This window comes from Callorhinus ursinus, unplaced genomic scaffold (assembly GCF_003265705.2).
Source record: "Callorhinus ursinus isolate GAN/ISIS: 27379988/994484 unplaced genomic scaffold, GSC_fseal_2.0 scaffold34, whole genome shotgun sequence".
Lineage (NCBI taxonomy): Eukaryota > Metazoa > Chordata > Mammalia > Carnivora > Otariidae > Callorhinus > Callorhinus ursinus.
Genome location: NW_027397096.1, coordinates 15,846,887 through 15,871,224, shown reverse-complemented (window position 1 = coordinate 15,871,224; position 24,338 = coordinate 15,846,887). Strand labels below are relative to the sequence as shown.

At 38.4% G+C, this 24,338-nt stretch overlaps 1 protein-coding gene across 1 annotated transcript in view; it reads left to right on the top strand.

Annotated features, from left to right (window-relative positions):
• The window catches only part of ANKFN1 (ankyrin repeat and fibronectin type III domain containing 1), a 322,582-nt gene that overhangs the window by 50,404 nt on the left and 247,840 nt on the right, over window positions 1-24,338 (top strand). The window contains exon 2 of the mRNA XM_025851318.2: window positions 10,035-10,075. Within this exon, the coding sequence (XP_025707103.2) occupies window positions 10,035-10,075 (41 nt within the window). The remainder of the gene's footprint in view (window positions 1-10,034; window positions 10,076-24,338) is intronic.

The following is a 24,338-nucleotide window of genomic DNA, read 5'->3' as shown; positions in this document are numbered from 1 at the left end:
CCAAGAGTGTAGGAGGGTTCCGCTTTCTCCGCATCCCCGCCAACATGTGTCATTTCCTGATTTGTTAATTTTAGCCATTCTGACTGGTGTGAGGTGGTATCTCATTGAGGTTTTGATTTGGATTTCCCTGATGCCGAGCAATGTTGAGCACTTTTTCATGTGTCCGTTGGCCATTTGGATGTCTTCTTTGGAAAAATGTCTGTTCATGTCTTCTGCCCATTTCTTGATTGGATCATTTGTTCTTTGGGTGTTGAGTTTAAGAAGTTCTTTATAGATTTTGGATACTAGCCCTTTATCTGATAGGTCATTTGCAAATATTTTCTCCCATTCTGTCGGTTGTCTTTTGGTTTTGTGGACTGTTTCTTTTGCTGTGCAAAAGCTTTTTATCTTGATGAAATCCCAATAGTTCATTTCTGCCCTCGCTTCCCTTGCCTTTGGCGATGTTTCTAGGAAGAAGTTGCTATGGCTGAGGTCGAAGAGGTTGCTGCCTGTGTTCTCCTTTAGGATTTGGATGGACTCCTGTCTCACGTTTAGGTCTTTCAACCATTTGGAGTCTATTTTTGTGTGTGGTATAAGGAAATGGTCCAGTTTCATTCTTCTGCATGTGGCTGTCCAATTTTCCCAACACCATTTGTTGAAGAGACTATCTTTCTTCCATTGAACATTCTTTCCTGCTTTGTCGAAGATTAGTTGACCATAGACTTGAGGGTCTATTTCTTGGCACTCTATTCTGTTCCATTGATCGATGTGTCTGTTTTTGTGCCAATACCATACTGTCTCGATGATGACAGCTTTGTAATAGAGCTGGAAGTCCAGAATTCTGAAATCGCCAGCTTTGCTTTTCTTTTTCAACATTCTTCTGGCTATTCGGGGTCTTTTCTGGTTTCATAAAAATTCTATGATTATTTGTTCCATTTCTTTGAAAAAAGTTGATGGCATTTTGATGGGGATTGTATTGAATGTGTAGATTGCTCTAGGTAGCATTGACATCGTCACAATATTTGTTCTTCCAGTCCATGAGCGTGGAATGTTTTCCATTTCGTTGTGTCTTCCTCAATTTCTTTCATGAGTATTTTATAGTTTTCTGAGTACAGACTCTTTGCCTCTTCGGGTAGATTTATTCCTAGGTATATTATGGTTTTGGGTGCAATTGTAAATGGGATCGACTCCTTGATTTCTCTTTCTTCTGTCATTGTTGGTGTATAGGAATGCCACTGATTTCTGTGCATTGATTTTATATCCTGCCACTTTACTGAATTCCTATATGAATTCTAGCAGTTTCGGGGTGGAGTCTTTTGGGTTCTCCACATAAAGTATCATATCATCTGCAAAGAGTGAGAGTTTGACTTCCTCTTTGCCGATTTGGATGCCTTTGATTTCTTTTTGTTGTCTGATTGCTGTGGCTAGGACTTCTAATACTATGTTGAATAGCAGTGGTGATAGTGGACATCTCTGCCGTGTTCCTGACCTTAGGGGGAAAGCTCTCAGTTTTTCCCCATTGAGAATGATATTTGCTATGGGTTTTTCATAGATGGCTTTTATGATATTGAGGTATGTGCCCTCTGTCCCTATACTCTGGAGTTTTGATCAAGAAAGGATGCTGGACTTTGTCAAATGCTTTTTCTGCATCTATTAGAGAGGATCATATGATTCTTGTTCTTTCTTTTGTTAATGTATTGTATCACGTTGATTGATTTGCGGTTGTTGAACCAACCTTGAAGCCCAGGGATAAATCCCACTTGGTCGTGGTGAATAATCCTTTTAATGTACTGTTGGATCCTGTTGGCTAGTATTTTGGTGAGAATTTTTGCATCCATGTTCATCAAGAATATTGGTCTGTCATTCTCCTTTTGGATGGGGTCTTTGTCTGGTTTTGGGATCAAGGTAATGGTGGCCTCATAAAATGAGGTTGGACGTTTTCCTTCCATTTCTATTTTTTGGAACAGTTTCAGGAGAATAGGTATTAATTCTTCTTGAAATGTCTGATAGAATTCCCCTGGGAAGCCATCTGGCCCTGGGCTTTTGTTTGTTGGGAGATTTTTTATGACTGCTTCAATTTCCTTAGTGGTTATAGGTCTGTTCAGGTTTTCTCTTTCTTCCTGGTTCAATTTTGGTAGTTGATACATCTCTAGGAATACACCCATTTCTTCCAGGTTATCTAATTTGCTGGCATAGAGTTGCTTATAATATGTTCTTATAATTGTTTGTATTTCTTTGGTGTTGGTTGTGATCTCTCCTCTTTCATTCATGATTTTGTTGATTTGGGTCATTTCTCTTTTCTTTTTGATAAGTCTGGCCAGGGGTTTATCAGTCTTGTTAATTCTTTCAAAAAACCAGCTCCTTGTTTCATTGATCTGTTCTACTGTTCTTTTGGTTTCTATTTCATTGATTTCTGCTCTGCTCTTTATGATTTCTCTTCTCCTGCTGGGTTTAGGCTGTATTTGCTGTTCTTTCTCCAGCTCCTTTAGATGCAGGGTTAGATTGTGTATTTGAGACCTTTCTTGTTTCTTGAGAAAGGCTTGTATTCCTATATACTTTCCTCTTAGGACTGCCTTTGCTGCATCCCAAAGCTTTTGAACAGTTGTGTTTTCATTTTCATTGGTTTCCATGAATTTTTTTAATTCTTTAATTTCCTGGTTGACCCATTCATTCTTTAGTAGGATACTCTTTAGCCTCCATGTATTTGAGTTCTTTTGACTTTCCTTTTGTGATTGAGTTCTAGTTTCAGAACATTGTGGTCTGAAAATATGCAGGGAATAATCCCAATCTTTTAGTACCAGTTGAGACCTGATTTGTGACCTAGGATGTGATCTATTCTGGAGAATGTTCCATGGGCACTAGAGAAGAATGTGTATTCCGTTGCTTCGGGATGGAATGTTCTGAATATATCTATGAATTCCATTTGGTCCAGTGTGTCATTTAAAGTCTTTATTTCCTTGTTGATCTTTTGCTTAGATGATCTGTCCATTTCAGTGAGGGGGGTGTTAAAGTCCCCCACTATTATTGTATTGTTGTCAATGTGTTTCTTTGCTTTTGTTATTAATTGCCTTATAAAATTGGCTGCTCCCATGTTCAGGGCATAGATATTTACAATTGTTAGATCTTCTTGTTGGATAGACCCTTCAAGTAGGATATAGTGTCCTTCCTCATCTCTTTTTATAGTCTTTAATTTAAAATCTAATTTTTCTGATATAAAGATTGCCACCCCAGCTTTCTTTTGGTGTCCACTAGCATGGTAAATGGTTTTTCCACCCCCTCACTTTTAATCTGGGGATGTCTTTGGATCTATAATGAGTCTCTTGCAGACAGCATATCGATGGGTCTTGTTTTCTTATCCAATCTGATAGACTGTGTCTTTTGATTGGGGCATTTAGCCCATTTACATTCAGGGTAACTATTGAAAGGTATGTATTTGTGCCATTGTATTGCCTGTAAGGTGACTGTTACTGTATATTGTCTGTGTTCCTTTCTGGTCTATGTTGCTTTTAGGCTTTCTCTTTGCTTAGAGGACCCCTTTCAATATTTCTTGTAGGGCTGGTTTCATGTTTGCAAATTCCTTTAGCTTTTGTTTGTTCTGGGAGCTTTTGATTTCTCCTTCTATTTTCAATGACAGCCTAGCTGGATATAGTATTCTTGGTTGCATATTTTTCTCCTTTAGTGCTTTGAATATATCATGCCAGTCCTTTCTGGCCTGCCAGGTCTCTGTGGCTAAGTCTGTTGCCAATCTAATGTTTCTACCATTGTAGGTTACATATCTCTTCTCCCGAGCTGCTTTCAGGATTTTCCCTTTGTCTCTGATACTCGTAAGTGTTACTACTAGATGTTGGGGTGTTGACCTATTTTTATTGATTTTGAGAGAGGTTCTCTGTGCCTCCTGGATTTTGATGCCTGTTTCCTCCCTCACATTAGGGAAGTTCTCTGCTATTATTTGCTCCACTATACCTTCTGCCCCTCTCTCTCTTTCTTCTTCTTCTGGGATCCCAATTATTCTAATGTTGTTTCATCTTATTGTATCACTTATCTCTCGAATTCTGCCCTAATGATCCAGTAGTTGTTTATCTCTCTTTTTTTCAGCTTCTTTATTTTCCATCATTTGGCCTCCTTATCACTGATTCTCTCTTCTGCCTCATTTATCCTAGCAGTAGTGCCCCCATTTTTTATTGCACCTCATTAATAGCCTTTTTGATTTCGACTTGGTTAGATTTTAGTTCTTTTATTTCTCCAGAAAGGGTTTCTCTAATAACTTCCATGCTTTTTTCAAGCCCAGCTAGTTTCTTTAAAATCATCATTCTGAACTCTAGATCTGACATCGTACTAATGTCCATATTGAGTAGATCCCTGACAGTCGGTACTGCTTCTTGTTCTTTTTGTTGAGGTGATTTTTTCCGTCTTGTCATTTTGTCCAGAGGAGAATAGATGAATGAGAGAACAAAATGTTAACAGGGTAACAACGTCCCCAGAAAATGTACTCTAAACAAATCAGAAAAGACCTGAAACCAGGGGAAAAGAAAGGGAAAAAAGAAAAAAGAAAAAGAAAAAGATAAAAACAAAAACAGAACAAAACAAAAAAAAATATGATCAAATATGATCAGGCTGGTGTATAGATCAGTGGCATACACTAGATTTTGGGTGTATTTTGGTCTGTTAGAAGAAAGTGCCTCCCCAAATTTTAAAGAAAGAAAAACTTATATATGTACAAAAATAAGCGTTAATACAATAAGGGATGGAATATGACTGTACAGATGAAAATTATAAAAAATTTTATAAAAGGAATTGATAAGAAGTTGTTTTAAGAAAGAAAGAAGAGGATTAAAAAGAAAAAAGAAAAAAAAAAGGGAGAGAATGTGATCAGGCAGAAGACTAGAATAAAGCCATACACTAGAGATTTAGGGTATATTTTGATCTGTTAGAAGAAACTGTATCTCAAAATTTTAAGGAGAGAACACCTTATATGCCAAAAATAAGGGTAACTACTATGAGGGGATAGAATATGACTCTAAAAAATGAAAAATAAAAATGTTTTTTAAAAAGGGATTGATAAGATGTTGGTTGAAAAAGGGAAAAAGAAAAATTCAAAAAAACAGTTAAAAAAATTAACTTTGAAAGACTAAAAATCATGGTAAATAAGCCATGAATTTTATGTGTGGAATTCCCCTAGCGCTGGAGTTCTGCCGTTCTCATTGATCGGTAAACTTGGTCTTGGCTTACTGGCTGTTCGTGCTGATCTTTTGGGGGAGGGGCCTGTTGCCGTGGTTCCCAAATGTCTTTGCCGGAGGTGGAATTGCCCCGCCCCTGCCAGGTCCCGGCTAAGCAATCTGCTCGGGTTTGCTCTCAGGAGCTTTTGTTCCCTGCAAGCTTTTGGTACAGCTTTGGAGAACGAGAGTGAAAATGGCGGCCTCCCAATTTCTGCCCCAGAGGAGCCGATACCCTGGGGCCCCACTCCTCAGTGTGTCCCCAGAGAAAAGCAGTCAGTCACTCCTGTCTCCTCGGTCTCCGGCCGCACTCCGTGCTCACCCGGCCTGTGACCGAGCGTTGCTATCTCTGGCACCCGACCCCATGTGGAGTCTCCAAACCCAGCAGATCCCTGCAGTGCGCTCCCGCGCCGCTCCTCCGGGAGGAGGAAGGGGAGTCTCCCCGGATCTGCCGCTTGTTGGGTCCCTGCTGCAGGAGCAGTGGCCCGACTGGGCCGCAGATCACAGTTTATGGCAACCCCGAGCTGAGAGCCCGCGCCTCGGCTCCGTCTCTGCAGCCGGCTTCCCCGCTCTGATCCCTCGGAGCTCTGCCGCACTCAGGCACCCCCAGTCTTTCTGTGACCCCGAGGGTCCTGAGACCCCACTGTCCCGCGAGGGTTCCACCCCCCCCCACCCCACCCCACCCCCGCTTAGCCACTGGAACGACGTCCCTCCGCGGAGCCAACTTTAAAAGTTCCGATTTTGTGCTCCACGCTCTATCACTTGCCAGAAGCGGCTGACGGAGGCCCCCTCCCCCACCGTCTATCCTCCCGAATATCACCTCTGATTCACTTCTCTGCACGTCCTACCTTCCAGAAAGTGGTGGCTTTTCTGTTCAGAGAGTTGTTGCTATTCTTCTTTTCGATCTCCTGTTGAGTTCGTAGGTGTTCAGAATGGTTTGATCCCTATTCAGCTGAATTCCTGAGACCAGATGAAATCCAGGTCTCCTACTCCTCTGCCATCTTGCTCTGCCCCCTGATTCTAGCTATTCTGACAAGTGTAAGGTAATATCTCATTGTGATTTTGCTTTGCATTTCCCTGATGATGAGTTATGTTGAGCATTGTTTCATGTGTCTGTTGACCATCTGTACGTCTTCTTTGGAAAAATGTCTATTCAGGGCCTCTGCCCATTTAATCAGATTGTTTTTTGGGTGTTGAGTTTTATAAGTTCTTTATAGATTTTGGATATGAACCTTTTATCAGATATATCACTTACAAATGTCTTCTCCCATCAGTAGGTTGCCTTTCCATTATGTTGATGGCTTCCTTTGCTGTGCACAAGCTTTTTATTTTGGTGTGGTCCCAATAATTTAATTTTGCTTTTGTTTCCCTTGCCTAAGGAAACATATCTACAAGAACATGGTACTGGCATCTGTTTATTCTTAAATTAACTTTCCAGGTAATTTAAAAACTGTTGGTTCCCAGCACTCCTGGGAATATGTGAAATAGAGAATAAGTATTCCTACCATAGCAATAAGCAAATAGGTAAAATTAACATAAAATAGAATTTGTTCAGTATTCAGAATAAGAAAGTGGTAGCTACTTCATCTCAAAATTTATCATCTTGGACACGTAGGAACTAGTTTATTTTTGTTGTGCCTTATAGAGAATAGATATATAGGAGATTTAATTCTATATGTTACATTATTTAAAGTTATACTTGCACTGATGCAATTTTTTGCATGTTGTGAAAACTTTAGATAGTGGGCAACTGAAACCAGATACTTCAATCAGCATAGAACATTCTGAAATTATTAAGTAGTCTGTTTTTTAATAGAGTGTCAATTGTAGGTTACACATCATAGCCAGATGGGATGAGCCACAGGAACCAGGGTAAGAACTTGAGATAAATAGGTGGTACATAGAATCCCTTGGTTGAACACTTTGGCCCAGAGATCAGTTGCTCCAGGAGTATCAGTTGACAGATTTCAGTGATCATCAGAGCCTAGGAATCTGGATTCCTAACAGGGAGATCCAGGAGCTTTGGACAAGGTCCATTCCATGTGGACGTGACTACTGAATCAGGCCCATGTGTGACCATGACCCAGAGATGCTGGCCTGGTACTATGTGGGTGTGGTTTAGGGCAGAGAGCCAAGATGGACCTTGTATCCTCCTGAGGTGGGAACAGAGAGGCCAGGTTTCTGTAATTTAAGTTATCTGGGATTGGTATCAGAAGAGCCGTATCTATGATTCTTTAAGGACTCCTACATGGTGGAAGAATGGATTTTGTGGAAGAGTGTACAAAATAAGGCAAATGGTGTTGTTGGTGTGTCAGTCCCTCAAAGGAGCCAGTTTCTCCCATCCAGGGCCCGTGCCCTTGATGATGTCCCTTTGCTTTTTTTAACTCCTACCCTGAGGTGGGACTAGTTCCTTCCCAGGGTGGTTAAGAGTAACAGGTGAATCAGAAACATCTAAGACAGTTACTGATGCATTAAGACTCAGCAATGTTAACAGTCATTTTTATTAAATATGAATTTTTCTTCAGATACTATCCCAACATTCCCCCAATTAGACTTCCCTGATTTCTCTTTCTAGACTTTCAAAGACCACCTCCCCTCCTCACTGACCACCCTGTAATTTTGCATTACATCATTGTGCAATCCCTCCAAAATGTCTAGTTGTCTCCCCTATCAGACAGGCATTATCATGATAGCAGGCAATGCGTTCTTAGGGCCTAGCACAGTGTGCTACACATAATCAGGCACTGAATACACATTTAGCAAATGAATTAATTAATAATTTTAAAGGCCCTCTTTAGAAATTCAGGTTTTTATTTTTCTAATGTGGAAGTAAGCTTGGAAAAGCTAAAGCAAGCTTTTATAGTCCTCTGTGGCCTGTAAAACCTCACTACCACCCACACTGTTCTTGAATGCTTTATTTATTTTGTACCCCAAGAAAAATGATCAGTATCATTGCATTAGGTAGCTTCATAATGTAGTCTCAAGGACAGCTCTGAATAGTTTTCAAAGTAATCAATGATATTGCTGTGAAATTGTCACCCAAATGAAGAGCTCTTGTCCAATGACTCCGTGAAGTAACAGACAGTTTTCTTTGTTAACACTTTTGTGGCTAAAGAAGAACCTGTTATCTGCAGCAGTAGTAAAAACTTTTCTCAGCAGGTGAGAACTGTCTAAATTTGTTTCTTAGCAACAAGTTCCTCAAAGGAAATGAAAGAAGAATTTTCAGTATACTATTTGGTTTGGAGGATAGGTGGGGGTGGGTGTTGTATATCAGAGCAGTGTTCCTAACTCCTTCCAGTCAGTGACGCATAGGACATCTTGTTGAGTTACACCATAGGATCTGTCTAAAAACATCAACTCAATAAAAATTCATCAAGCACCTACCTCGTGTAAAGAACTGTGAAAGAAGAATTATGCCAATTCTTTCTGGGTCCAGTAGTTCTATAATTTAACAATTTGTCAATCTAGAAACCTCACCCCCAACCATCTCCATGGAGAGGAAATGAGGAATTAGGTGGCTTGCCAAAACATTTAGGAATATTCCAGTGTGGATGTTGATCTAACCCAAATTGTACTCACTGGTTGGAGAAATGAAGAGTAGAAGGAGGCAATCTGAGAGAGAGATTTGGGACAATGGTATGGTGCAGATTGCAGAGAGAGGAGACATCTTACCCAAGCAAAACTCTCTCCACAGCCACCCTTTTAGCTCCAATTTCATGGATTTATTGTATCTTCTTAATATGGCTTTCCAAATTGGCTTTCTGGTAATAACAATCACAGTAAAACACTAGATAGGCCAATCTTACATTACTGTTTTATATGTATTATCTTATTTAACTCTTTGAAATAGCCACATTATTATTTCTATTGATCCTGGAGCATTGAGTTAGTTTGCCAAAGTCACACTATTACCAAAAAATGGCAGAGCTTGGAAAAATACTGCTCACCAAAGTGACTAATCTGACTTAATGTGAGTGGCATGGCAAGATCTTTCTGTAGGTCTGAGGACACCATGACTTGAATATTCAGTTGTAGAGATGACCCAGAATCATGTGACTCTCAGCATGCAAATTGTTCATACCAATCATGGGGACTTACTTGCCATTCCCAATTAAATCTACTACCCTGAAAAGGACCCCTTTGGATATAACCACAATATACCCCCCAAACCTCCCCTTCTCCAAAAAAAAAGGATTTGGAAGCAAGCTGAATTGTCTGGTGGGCTGCCACACTGAACAAATTGCCTGCATAATTGGCACAGTCCTTCCCAGCATAGGCATGGTCTAATTGTTTCTTCTTTTACTGCCATCTTGAATAAGGAAAAATCTGGCATTGATTTCAAACCCCCCACCCCAATACTCCCCAGAAAAGCTTTTTACTTCTTGGAGAAGAAAACTTGTCCACTTACCCAAATAAGCATGAATTGAGAAGATCATAATTTTTAGGAGGAGTTTAATTTAATGGAACAATGTGTCAGAACTGGGCCTATGAGAATGAGGTACAATGTCAGTACGAACCAGAAGCAAGAGAATGCTGAGTCTAAGTCATTGAATTAGGCAACTAGACCCCTCCTACTTCTCACTCCCCAGGACCAGGCATGGGAGACAAAGTTGACTGTCAAGGGATCTCAAAATTCTAGGATGTCCTGGGGCAGGTTCCTGAGCATGCAGTGAGACATGGCAGTTGACTTCCATCTTTGCTCTGTGGGCTACTTCTCCCAATTACAGTGTTTTCAGTCAGCACGTGTACCTTCAAAGGCAATCCAATGCCTTTTTCAGTTGGAATGGGTTACTCATTACTGTTATTTTTTTTAACACGCTTATTTTTTCCCCTTTGTTTCAGAAGCTGCCCTTTAAAGACAGGCATTTTACCTGCAGCAAAATGTAAGTATATTTCCTTCTTGAAATGATATCTACTTCTCAGTTGTAATTCCTCAAACCTCCTCATCTTCACGGCTCCCATCTCACATTGCTGCCTTTTTAAAGTCTGGCTCAACAAATACAGCCACAGTGTGAATCTTCCACTTCACACTGTGGGTTTGTCTAGCATCGTGCAGCATCTCACCAACCATTTGGGAAGCAGATTGAGCCCAATCATGGCTGCTACTACATTGCATCTAAAAAGCTGGAAAAAAAGTCAGGAAGAAAAATTAGGTGGTATTCTTCTAGACATGATGATCATGTGACACCAAACATTTGAATATTCAGGTTTTCTCAAGTGGCTAGTTTATCACTCTTTGCCCAGTTGTTCCTCACAGTCACAGACTGTTTCCTATTTAATAGCATGGTAGTTATCTTAATAATGCCTTTCTGTGTGTACTGCATTGCAGCCACGCTGTAAACCCATGTTCTTTCTGGAACGAATCTCCCGTGTATTATGTTTCTTTACTCTTGGTACTCTTAGTGTCTATAGCCAAATTAGAAACCCCCTCTATTTTAAAAAACCAAGTAAAATTACAACGGGTCCAAACTGGGAGTTCGAAATATGAATGTTACATCTGTCTCTGGAATAATTTGATAATACCTGAGTTCAAAAAACGGGATAGATGTGAATAAAGACTCTAGCTATTCAAATGTAGTTCAAATGGTAGTGAGTTGCTTGTCACTACAGATAAGTAAGCAGGAGATCAACAACCATAAGGTAGAAGGTCAAGCCAGGTAAACCAAGAATGTACATCAACTCCCAGCTTCTGATTCATACAGAGTTTCCAATGGAGGATGCATGTGAGTAGTCACTGAAAGATTTAATTAGACATTCTTGGACCCAGGAGAATCCAAAGGTCTCACTCTAATTATACATATTATGCAGGTTTTAATAAATTCTCTTTTGAATCATTCAGTCCCTGAGAAAACTAGATATTCAGCTGAACTGCAAGAAAAACTTACCTTTTGCTGATTTCCCAGGATGATATCTTTTGTTTGCTCTCTAGAATAAATTGATCCCATTGCTATACACCAAATATTCAAACATCAGCACAAGCAACATTCACCCTTAAAACCATTCAGATTTTATGTCAAAGTATTATGCATTCACCAGAATTTTTTTAAATGTCAATTTCTGGATTATATTGCCTTGGTCTTTATTGCATTATCAAGACACCTGCATGTTATGAATGTTTTAAGCAGCTTTTACCTATAAAGTCAAGTTAGATTTTATGAGCTGTCTCCCTTTTCATGTGCTATCCTAAGTATTTTATTTGTACAAACGTTAACTTTTGACTGTATTCTTTCTGCTGGACATAGAAATTGTTTGGGAAGACAGTCTGTGTTTACTCTCCTACATATTCATATTCGGAAGTTTTCTCACTATATCTGTCCATTTAGGTTTGTCACTGATTTTAAATGATTTAATGTTAAATACTAAAAGATATTCGGTTTATGTTCATGGTGAAAATTGGATGAAAGGCAATTTAAGATAGCATTTTCAGTCATTAACTGCAAGTGTGCAACTATAAGCATATGTGACTATTACCTTCAGATCTCTTTATCAAAATGTTGTTTGAAAGTACCTTGTATCTCCTGGTCCGTGGTGGGGGCGGGGCATGGAAACAGCTCGCTGTTTCATGTTAGGAGGTTAATTTGTGATCACTTTATTTTGGCATTTTTTTTCTCAAGCACATACAGAGTGCTTGGTGACCAATTTTATTAGTAAATACTCTGAGAAGTAACCTTGCACCAAGTTTTGCACTATCCAGACAAAAACAGGTCTCTACACCTCTCCACATCATCTCTGAGCAACTGGGGGAAAGTTGGTCTGACCCATGGAGTCATGGAAACACATTAAAATCACCAGGCAATTGTGACTCGGTTTCATTTTGGCAACCAGACTCCATCAGCCCCTCAGGAGTTGGCATTATGTCCTAATGATAATTGTGTTATACAACCAATACAAATGGAAAACGACCCTAATCAGCATGCATTCAGACAGGGCTTGATCTGTAGTGAATGGCAGGAGGCTTTCCAAGTCAAGGGCCTGGAAATGTGTATGGGCCACATAAAATCCCAGCTCTGCTGAAGGAGGGCAGCCATAGCCAAGTCAGGGAAGATATGCCCCCATGGAGAAAGGGGGTGGGTGATGGAAGGAACTCAGGATGAGAACTCAGAAGGCTTATGTTTGAGTCCCAGGTACTCCCTCTGAAATGGTATGATTTTGAGAATGTTAGTTAACCCCTCAGTTTCTAAGTATCTTTATTATGGGTTGGAGGAAGAAAAAGAAAAGCATTTTTTCCTGACTCTGTCAAAGGGTTGTTGTGAAAATCACATAAGGTAACATTTCGGAAGGAGTTTGCCATCTAAAAGTGCTTTGTATCTTTAAGGGATTCTTGTTCCATCCTTACTAGAGGCCCTCTCTGTCACAGCAGGAATCCCTGGATTGGGGGGGGTGGGGCGGGCACATTTAAGCCTTAAAATCAATACTACATAATAGAGTAAAATAGAACCATATTGGGCCAAATTGGGCTCCTGGAAAGACTTGCACCCACATTTTTTGTTTCTTTTTAACTACAAATATTCTTTGGGACCACTGCCTCTGGTGGAAGAGAATTGTCTTCTGGGTGGTATGGATGAGAAAGTTGCCAAACAAACCTGAATTATCCAGAGGCCTGTTAAATGCGCAATTGCTTTTTAAGAGGCATGGTGATATTGTGTGTTCCTTTCGATTTTTGGCAGTAACGATTTTCTGCAATTTGTGGTTTTGCAATTTCTCTTTACACAGACAACACTCTGGCTCTCATTCAATGCCCCACTGGTTGGGGGGAAGGGGGAGGAGAGAGAGAGAGATCCCCTGGGGCTCTGGCCACTCCAGGAAAAGAGGGAAATGTTAATGAAATAAGTCAGAAAGAATGCTCTAGACTAGTAGAAGCTGGTTGGTTAGTGGGGAAGAAACAACTTTTAATAAATTGCATGGTGTGGTTGGGATTTTATCTGGGGCTTTTGTCAGCTGGGCACAGGTCTTTCCCCCTTAGCTCTTCTTGACTATACTTGGTCCAGTCCTTGCTATTGAGGATTGCAATCTCAACCTCATCTCTTCTTTTTTTTCCCTATATTCAACTAGCCTGGTGCCTTCTACTGGCTCCCTTCAGCTTCCCCTGTCCTTGGTGGGATTCCCTTTAAATACTCCATCTCTAGGCATCCACTTGCCAATTGCATTAATAACTTGGTTTGTGTAAATTACCTGAAGATCCATGTGCCAGGATTTTTACCCTAATTCCAGTTGCATCATCTTCTTCCCCAAGGCTGAAATCCTCTTTACAGAGGAAGGTCTGTAGTGCGCTGATGTAGCCTTTATCTAGACCAGAGTGATATGTTCTGTTTCTATTCATCACCTCTGGAAAGGTTTTGCTGACTTGTATTTGCTTTTTTATGACTGCTAGGCACTGTGCTGAAGGATTTAAAGCTGCATCCAGCATAAACCTTGTATTCCTTCTTTGTTCACTTCTTTGTATCAAAACAGCCCACTGTTCTCCCCTGTGCAGATCCCCTGGGCTTATGCCCCTAGTTCCCAGGCTTTCTTTGCACAGAGGCAATTGCACAGGACATCTATTTCCTCTCTTTTCATGACCCAAATGTCACCGCTCCTTTTGCTTCTAGGAGCAATATAAAGATAATTGCTACTCATATGTTAATTGTAGTTTTCGCGTATTTGGGGCAAAGATGATCTTCCGGTCTATGTATTCTAAAAGTTTAGGGAATGGTTTGTGCTGTGCCATTATAAATCACAGGATTTTCGTTTGGGGGAGGATGGTTCAACATGATGCAGTTCAACAGCCCACCCCAAGCCGCCATCCTCACATCTTCCTTAGCACCCACTCCCTAGTCCATGGAAGTCCAACCCATTTTTAAATAGCTCAACACTTCCAACTTTCTTTTACTAACCTGAGATAACCTTCAGGTGGTTCTTGCTAGTTTTGCCTTCTGGAGCAGCTCAGAAGTTGACTCCTTCTTCCACATGACAACCCTCCAAATATTTTGGAATCTGATCCCATGTACTCTCTCTGAGCCTTCCTTGTCCACGCTAAACATCCCCCATTGCTTCAGCCATCCTTCATATGACTTGGTTTAGCTACCCTTTCCATTTGCCCCAGTCACATTTTTCAGTGTCCCTCTTAAAATTACGGACTAAACTAAAATAATAATAATAATAATAATAATAATAGTAATACCAAGATGGCTGCCCATCACAGAGCTCCAAGAAGGGCAAAAAAAAAAAAAAAAAAGTTCTCGTTCCAGACATTGTTATTTCTATTACTATAACCTGAGTATAACACAAATTTTAATAGCACTTTAGTCCTGAGGTTAATCCTAAAGCCTCTAGATGTGCTATATAAAAGCTGCTATAAAAACAGATTCTTTCCAGTCCTATATTTATGCACTTGGTTTTGAATACTACATAAACCTGTACATTTATTCCTGTGACACTTATTAGTTTCAGAATACTAGTGGAAACTCTTAGGAGCTTTTTGAATTTTACTTTAAACCTAACTGTTTCAGTTTTGGGATATATTTGATTTGCCTCTTGACTTCATTCAAAAGATTGATAAAAACAGTGACTATCTGGGTTTTAAGCTTTTTGGCAATGGAATCATGTTTTATACATGGTCATCTTTGTCTCTCCTGAAACGTCTGTGACATTCTGTTAAACAACCAGATGCTCAGTAAATGCTTTTATGAAATCACTCAACAAAATTTGGTATAGGCAGCTTTCCAACATCCTGACATAGAGCTATCTTTAGATTGATATCAGTGCCCTTTGGAAACTAAGAATAAGACAAACTTTACACTACGTTGCTAATGTTAGTCAATTTTATAGCATTCTATAGTTCACTAAGCATATGATCTTCAGGGCTAGATTGCCTAGACTCTAATCTTACTAGATTTTGCTAGTTACATGACTTGGAGCAAGTTACCTCCAGGTCCGTGTGCTGATATGTAAAATGATGATATTAAATTATTTGTGCCTGCTGCATAAGGTTGTTGTGTTGTTTAAGCAAATTAATCCATGTAAAGAATGTAGGACAGCAATCAGTAATATAAAAACAGTAATTAGTGGTAGTGATAGTTGTATTGTTGTCACTTTTGTTGTATTTGTCAAGCTACGCTAGTATAACCACCCTATCATAAGAGGAACAAAGGCAGTTTGGCATAATTTATTCATAGTGAACCCATATTGACTCCAAATAATAGTTTTATGATCAAAATGTTTGTGTAACCTACATATAACTCAACTGCTCCATGGCCCTCTAAGTTTAGGTATATATTCAAAGGAAACACAAAAATCTAAACAAATGAAAACAATGTAAATTTTTATTAAAGTCCCTCAGAGGGGAATTATATTACATTCCACAGTGAAATATTCTAAAGACCATTAGCCAAATTTTTCATGGTAGCTGCTCAGAAATCTTGCCCCTCTCTCTCCCTACTGCTCTCTATAACAAAATGCTAACAGGGCGCCTGGCTGGCTCAGTCAGAAGAGCATGTGATTCTTGATCTTAGGGTCGTGAGTTCGAGCCCACGTTGGATGTAGAAATTACTTAAATAAATAAAACTTAAAAAAAAATTTTAAATGCTATCTTGTGTTGCTTTTCTCCTCACTTACCTCTTCTCTTTCAAATATGCCCAGTTCCCAGGATTAATAAATTGCTAGTCTATTATTTTCTGTCTTAATTCCCTCTCTTATGTAATTGCGATGTGACCCTTCTAGGTTGCTTCTGGAATAAACTGTATATATATATATATATACACATATATGTAATCTTACTGATATAATGGATGTGTAGCACACAACTTACAAATAATAACAAAATATATAATACCCTTTATTGTAAATTCCATGTAGCCAACTGATTCTCAGAGAATGCTTTTGTTGATTTTTGCTTAACTCTTGGTATCTATAGTCAACCTATGGCTGCAATTGATGAATAAATGTACTTTATATGTTAAGTGTGGATCCACAACGTGAGCAACTTCTTTACTAAATTGGATAATAGTTTTTGAATATATTTCCTCAAGTTTCTGTACTATTTACAGTATGACAGCTATAAACAACACTCCTTTTTATTTAATCTGAATTCAGTTTTCTATATAACTTTCTTAAATCTAGACAATCAACAAAATAATAAATCAAGCCTTGATGTGTGGTATTTGCTGATATCTGTGGTGTAAATCTTCCTGCCATGGCCAATTTCAAGCTATTAACATGGTAGATACTACTGAATATAAAATTAATAAGGGATATGCAGTGGTGCCTTAATATGATATTTCCACCATACAAATACAATAGATGCAAATAAGCTCAGAAGCCATAGGTAAAATAAATTGTCAAAAAAAAATCAGGAAGTGATGAGTTTTGAGTATTTCCTTTTTTTAATTATTGAGGTCTAATTAACATACCTTATATTAGGTTTAGATATACAACAGAATGATTTGATATTTGTGTGTATTATGAAATGATCTCTATGAAAGTCTAGTTAACATCCATCACCATACATAGTTACGGAAATTTTTTCTTGTGATGAGAACTTTTAAGATCTACTCTCTTAGCAACTTCCAAATATGCAATATAGTATGATTAAGGATAGTTGCCATGCTATACATTACATTCCCATGACTTATTTAGTTTACAACTGGGACTTTGTACTTTTTGATTCCCTCCCCCCATTTCCCCCACCACCCCCATCCCTGCCTCTGGCAACCACCAGAGTTCTGTATGTATGAATGCTGTATTTGGTTTTTGTTTGGTTGTTTTTGTTTTGTTTTGTTTTGTTTTTGATTCCACATGTAAGTGAGATCATACAATATTTGTCTTTCTCAGTCTGGCTTATTTCACTTAGCATAATACTTTCAGGGCCCATCTGTGTTGTTACAAATGGCAAGAGTTCATACTTTTACGTGACTGAATAATATTCCACTAGATAGATAGACAGACATCTTGCATGTTCTTTATCCATCTATTGATGGACACTTAGGTTGTTTCCATGTGTTGGCAATTATAAATAACGCAGTGAATGTGAGGATACATATATCTTTTCAAGTTAGGTCTTTGTTTTCTTTGAATAAATAGCCAGAAGTAGAATTACTGGATCATGTGGTAGTTCTATTTTTAATTTTCTAAAGAACCTCCATATTGTTTTACGCAATGGCTGCATCCATTTACATTCCCACCAGTAACACACAAGGGTGATATCTCACTGTGGTTTTGCTGTCCATTTCCCTGATACTTAGTGATGTTGAGCAGCTTGTCATGTACCTGTTGGCCCTCAGTATACCTTCTTTGAAAAAATGTCTATTCAGATCCTCTGCCCATTTTTCAATTATTTGGTTGTTTTTTTGAGTGTTTTTTTGTTGTTGCTATTGAGTTTTAGGAGTTCTTTATTTTGGATATATTAACCCCTTATCAGTTATATGATTTGTAACTATTTTCTTGCATTCAGTAGGTTGCCTTTTCATTTTGTTGATAGTTTCTTTTGCTGTGCAGTAGTTTGATATATTTCCTTTGTTTTTAATATGTTATTTTATTATAAGATTTTATAATTCAATTTTTAAGAATGGCCATTCTTAACAAATAACTCACAAATTCCTGAAAGTCTAACAATTGCCACTTGCAAATTGGCACAAGCCATTTCTAAATCAATACTGGCCCTTTCTCTTTAGACAGCAGGGGCGTTAGCAAATGGGTGAAAGTGGTAAGGTACAGCTGTGAATTATTGACAAATAAAATTTTTCCCAAGTGATGTTATTCTTTTTTTAGAAATCTGTTTTAATTTTACAAAAGATCAGAAACTATCTTCTAAGTATTCAGAAGCCACTTTCTACTTCCCTCACCATTAAAATATGTTTTTACCTTTAATATTGATTATTGACTTAAAGATTCTATTATTCTATCTTTTCTAAACAACTTTTTAGACGACAAAGTCAGAAGCCCAAGTTAAAAGGGAATAAGGAGGAGATAATTGTAGGAATATAGATATTTAATGAAATCCAGAAACAGAAAACAAAGTTTAATTGGACTTTACACTAACTTGAATTGGAGAGCTCCATAAAAAATGAAGAGCTATCAAGAACCGAGGCTTCTCTTCATGGTATTGCCTACTTCTTTAGACCAGGTTCATCTTACTCCTCAGATTGCATATGGCCCCAAATGGCAGGCACAGGCATCAAAGAGAGGACATTTTACTTCTGCTTCCCACTTGGGGAATACACATCAATTCCAAACATCAAGGAAAGAAATCTATGTGGTTCAGGTCTTTGTTCTTCAGTAAGCCACTGGCCAGCATAAAGGGGATTTGTCAGTTGAAAACATCTCTAGTTCCATTAGCTAAGGCTCCAGCAGGGTTGTGAGAAGCTGCAGAGTAAGATAAGGAGTATGGGTAAGGATAGCACCCACAGTGTAAAGCAGTGAACAGACAAACACAATTGACATTTTTAGTGCAGTATCTTTAAATTCCTTCATTAAAAAGAGAAAGTGTTATTTCAAATAAACAGGAATCAACTGTAAGGAATACCCATGTACTATCACTCACATTTAATTAATTTTAACATTTTCCAGTATTTGGCCCTGATTTTTATGGATTTGAAAAAAAAATTGTTACAAATATCATTACATTTTCATATGCCCCCTTTCTTGATCCTATTCTGCTCTGTCATTCTCCAGAGAAAAACACAGTCCTGGGTGTTTATCCACATTTTGTTTATTGATAAGTTTATTGATATTCACAGTCTTTTAAGTTTTCATAAATGATGTGCTATTCTGCACATTTTTTCCAGTCAGCATTTTGTTTTTGAGATTTATCCAAGTGGACACCTCTAGATAATATTCCATTGTATACATATAATACTGTATATTAATTCATTCTCCTACTGATGAACAGTTGGGTTGTTGTCAATTTTTGCTATTAAAAAAAGTACTTCAATGATTATTCTGGTAGCCCTTATGCATCTGAGTAGAATTTTTCTCAAGGGTACCTAGGTGTGAAATTGTTGCGTTATAAGGTGTATACCTCATAAACATTGCTAGATAATGCCAAGTTGCTCTCCTGCTTGCATTCGTATGAGCAGTCCCTGTGAGTTCCTGCTTCCCAAATCTTTGCCAACATGGTTTTTTTCAAACTTCATACTTTCCAATCTGATAGGTATAAAATGGGGTCTGATTTCTCTAATTTTCAATTCCCTAATTTCTAGTGAAGCTGAACATTTTTTCATATGTTTATTGGTCATTCAGCTTTCCTCTTTTGTGAATTGCCTATCCACATCCTTTATTATTTTTAAACTAGTTGCTATTCTATTTTTATGGATTTGTAGAAGTTATTTATCTATTCTGATGGTAAATTTTTGTGTGTTATGTGCAAATGTCTTTTCCCAAGCATTGGCCTATCTTTTTACTTATGTCTACTAATTTTTATTATGGAGATATTTATATTTTAATGGCATGTAAATTATTGAACGTTTCACTTAGGGTTTATTTCTTTCCTATTCTAACACTGTAAACATATTCTTCTGTATTTTGTTTTAAAAGTTATAAAGTTTTGATTTCCAATTTATGTTTTTGATTCATAAGGAATTTATATTATATATGGTGTGAGGTAGGGATCCAAATTTAAATTTTTCTGTATGGAAAACTAGTTGTACTCTCATAAATAGTATTGATTTTCCCACACACAGGACAAACACCCAGGACTGTGTTTTTCTCTGGAGAATGATAGAGCAGAATAGGACCAAGAAAGGGGGCATCATTGAATTGTTATGCCATCTCTGTCATAAATTTGGTTTCCATATGTGTCTAGATCTGTTTCTGGGAAATCCAAGTCTGTCCAGTAGTCTTTTGGTCTATCCTTGTACCTGAGGATACATGGTCTTAAATACTGTAGCTTTCTGTTGACTCTTAGTATCTGACAGGGCAAGGTTTTATAACTTAATTTTTTTGTTCAATATTGTGTAGGCTATTTTTTACCTTTTACTTTTTCAAGTGAATTTTGAGTTCATTATCTCAGTATCCACAAAAATCTCTATTGGAAGTTTTATACCAGTTGCATTGAATTTATGGATTAATCAGGAACGTTGACATTATTATTATTATAGTATAGCTTCCCATCCGTGAGCATGATACATTGTGCACAATATTTGATGTTTTATGAACCTTGAAAATATTTTATTTGTTTTTCCTACAAAATGCCTATATATCACTTGGTATATTTACTACTCATTACAGTTAATTGCTGTGTGATTGATCTTTTTTCTATTTTATTTTAATATTTGTTTTTTAATCCAGAAACCCTACTAATCTCCCCAGAGGTTTTAATGATATCTCTGTAGATTATCCAAGGATATTTCTACAAAGACAATCATATACTCTTTGTTTTTTTTACTTTTATTTTTTATTTTTTTATTATGTTAATCACCATACAATACATCATTAGGTTTTGATGTAATGTTCCGTGATTCATTATTTGTGCATAACACCCAGTGCTCCATGCAGAATGTGCCCTCTTTAATACCCATCACCAGGCTAACCCATCCCCCCACCCCCCTCCCCTCTACAACCCTGAGTTTCTTTTTCAGAGTCCATCGTCTCTAATGGTTCGTCTCCCCCTCTGACTTACTCCCCTTCATCCTTCCCCTCCTGCTATCTTCTTCTTTTTCTTTTTTCTTAACATATGTTGCATTATTTGTTGCAGAAGTACAGATCTGTGATTCAACGGTCTTGCACAATTCACAGCGCTCACAATAGCACATACCCTCCCCAAAGTCTGTCACCCAGCCACCCATCCCTCCCACTCCCACCACTCCAGCAAACCTCAGTTTGTTTCCGGAGATTAAGAATTCCTCATATCAGTGAGGTCATATGATACATGTCTTTCTCTGATTGACTTATTTTACTCAGCATAACACCTTCCAGTTCCATCCACGTTGTTGCAAATGGCAAGATCTCATTCCTTTTGATGGCTGCATAATATTCCATTGTGTATATATACCACTTCTTCTTTATCCATTCATCTGTCGATGGACACCTTGGCTCTTTCCACAGTTTGGCTATTGTGGACATTGCTGCTATAAACATTGGGGTGCACGTACCCCTTCGGATCCCTACATTTGTATCTTTGGGGTAAATACCCAGTAGTGCAATTGCTGGGTCGTAGGGTACCTCTATTTTCAACTGTTTGAGGAACCTCTATACTGTTTTCCAGAGTGGTTGCACCAGCTTGCATTCCCACCAACAGTGTAGGAGGGTTCCCCTTTCTCTGCATCCCCGCCAAAATGTGTCATTTCCTGACTTCTTAATTTTAGCCATTCTGACTGGTGTGAGGTGGTATCTCATTGAGGTTTTGATTTCGATTTCCGTGATACCAAGCGATGTTGAGCACTTTTTCATGTGTCTGTGGCCATTTGGATGTCTTCTATGGAAAAATGTCTGTTCATATCTTCTGCCCATTTCTTGATTGGATTATTTGTTCTTTGGGTGTTGAGTTTGATAAGTTCTTTATATATTTTGGATACTAGCCATTTATCTGATATGTCATTTGCAAATATTTTCTCCCATTCTGACGGCTGTCTTTTGGTTTTGTGGACTGTTTCTTTTGCTGTGCAAAAGCTTTTTATCTTGATGAACTCCCAATACTTCATTTTTGCCCTCGCTTCCCTTGCCTTTGGCGATGTTTCTAGGAAGAAGTTGCTATGGCTGAGGTCGAAGAGGTTGCTGCCTGTGTTCTCCTTTAGGATTTGGATGGACTCCTGTCTCACGTTTAGGTCTTTCAACCATTTGGAGTCTATTTTTGTGTGTGGTGTAAGGAAATGGTCCATTTTCATTCTTCTGCATGTGGCTGTCCAATTTTCCCAACACCATTTGTTGAAGAGACTGTCTTTTTTCCATCGGACATTCTTTCCTGCTTTGTCAAAGATGAGTTGACCATAGAGTTGAGGGTCCATTTCTGGGCTCTCGATTCTGTTCCATTGATCTATGGGTCTGTATTTGTGCCAGTACCATACTGTCTTGATGATGACAGCTTTCTAATAGAGCTGGAAGTCCAGAATTGTGATGCCGCCAGCTTTGCTTTTCTTTTTCAACATTCCTCTGGCTCTTCAGGGTCTCTTCTGGTTCCATAAATTTTTGGATTATTTGTTCCATTCTTTGAAAAAAGTGGATGGTATTTTGATGGGGATTGCATTGAATGTGTAGATTGCTTTAGGTAGCATTGACATCTTCACAATGTTTGTTATTCCAATCCATGAGCATGGAACGTTTTTCCATTTCTTTGTGTCTTCCTCAATTTCTTTCATGAGTATTTTATAGTTTTCTGAGTACAGATCCTTCACCTCTTTGGTTAAATTTATTCCTAGGTATCTTATGGTTTTGGGTGCCATTGTAAATTGGATCGACTCCTTGATTTGTCTCTCTTCTGTCTTGTTGTTGGTGTATAGGAATGCCACTGATTTCTGTGTATTGATTTTCTATCCTGCTACTTTGCTGAATTCCTATATGAGTTCTAGCAGTTTTGGGGTGGAGTCTTTTGGGTTTTCCACATACAGTATCATATCATCTGCAAAGAGTGAGAGTTTGACTTCCTCTTTGCCGATTTGGATGCCTTTGATTTCTTTTTGTTGTCTGATTGCTGTGGCTAGGACTTCTAATACTATGTTGAATAGCAGTGGTGAGAGTGGACATCCCTGCCGCGTTCCTGACCTTAGGGGAAAAGCTCTCAGCTTTTCCCCATTGAGAATGATATTCGCTGTAGGTTTGTCATAGATGGCTTTTATGATATTGAGGTATGTACCCTCTATCCCTCTACTCTGAAGAGTTTTGATCAAGAAAGGATGCTGTACTTTGTCAAATGCTTTTTCTGCATCTATGGAGAGGATCATATGATTCTTGTTCTTTCTTTTGTTAATGTATTGTATCACGTTGATTGATTTGCGGATGTTGAACCAGCCTTGCAGCCCAGGGATAAATCCCACTTGGTCATGGTGAATAATCCTTTTAATGTACTGTTGGATCCTGTTGGCTAGTATTTTGGTGAGAATTTTTGCATCCATGTTCATCAAGGATATTGGTCTGTAATTCTCCATTTGGATGGGGTCTTTGTCTGGTTTTGGGATCAAGGTAATGGTGGCCTCATAAAATGAGTTTGGAAGATTTCCTTCCATTTCTATTTTTTGGAACAGTTTGAGGAGAATAGGTATTAATTCTTCTTTAAATGTTTGGTAGAATTCCCCTGGGAAGCCATCTGGCCCCAGGCTTTTGTGTGTTGGGAGATTTTTGATGACTGCTTCAATTTCCTTAGTGGTTATAGGTCTGTTCAGGTTTTCTCTTTCTTCCTGGTTCAATTTTGGTAGTTGATACATCTCTACGAATGCACCCATTTGTTCCAGGTTATCTAATTTGCTGGCATAGAGTTGCTCATAATAAGTACTTATAATTGTTTGTATTTCTTTGGTGTCGGTTGTGATCTCTCTTCATTCATTCATGATTTTGTTGATTTGGGTCATTTCTCTTTTCTTTTTGATAAGTCTGGCCAGGGGTTTATCAATCTTGTGAATTCTTTCAAAGAACCAGCTCCTAGTTTTGTTGATCTGTTCTACTGTTTTTTGGTTTCTATTTCATTGATTTCTGCTCTGATCTTTATGATTTCTCTTCTCCTGCTGGGTTTAGGCTTTATTTGCTGTTCTTTCTCCAGCTCCTTTAGGTGTAGGGTTAGGTTGTGTATTTGAGACCTTTCTTGTTTCTTGAGAAAGGCTTGTATTGCTATATACTTTCCTCTCAGGACTGCCTTTGCTGTATCCCAAAGATTTTGAACAGTTGTGTTTTCATTTTCATTGGTTTCCATGAATTTTTTTAATTCTTCTTTAATTTCCTGGTTGACCCATCATTCCTTAGTAGGATGCTCTTTAGCCTCCATGTATTTGAGTTCTTTCCGACTTTCCTCTTGTGATTGAGTTCTAGTTTCAAAGCATTGTGGTCTGAAAATATGCAGGGAATAAACCCAATCTCTTGGTACCAGTTGAGACCCGATTTGTGACCTAGGATGTGATCAATTCTGGAGAATGTTCCATGGGCATTAGAGAAGAATGTGTATTCCATTGCTTTGGGATGGAATGTTCTGAATATGTCTGTGAAGTCCATTTGGTCCAGTGTGTCATTTAAAGTCTTTAATTCCTTGTT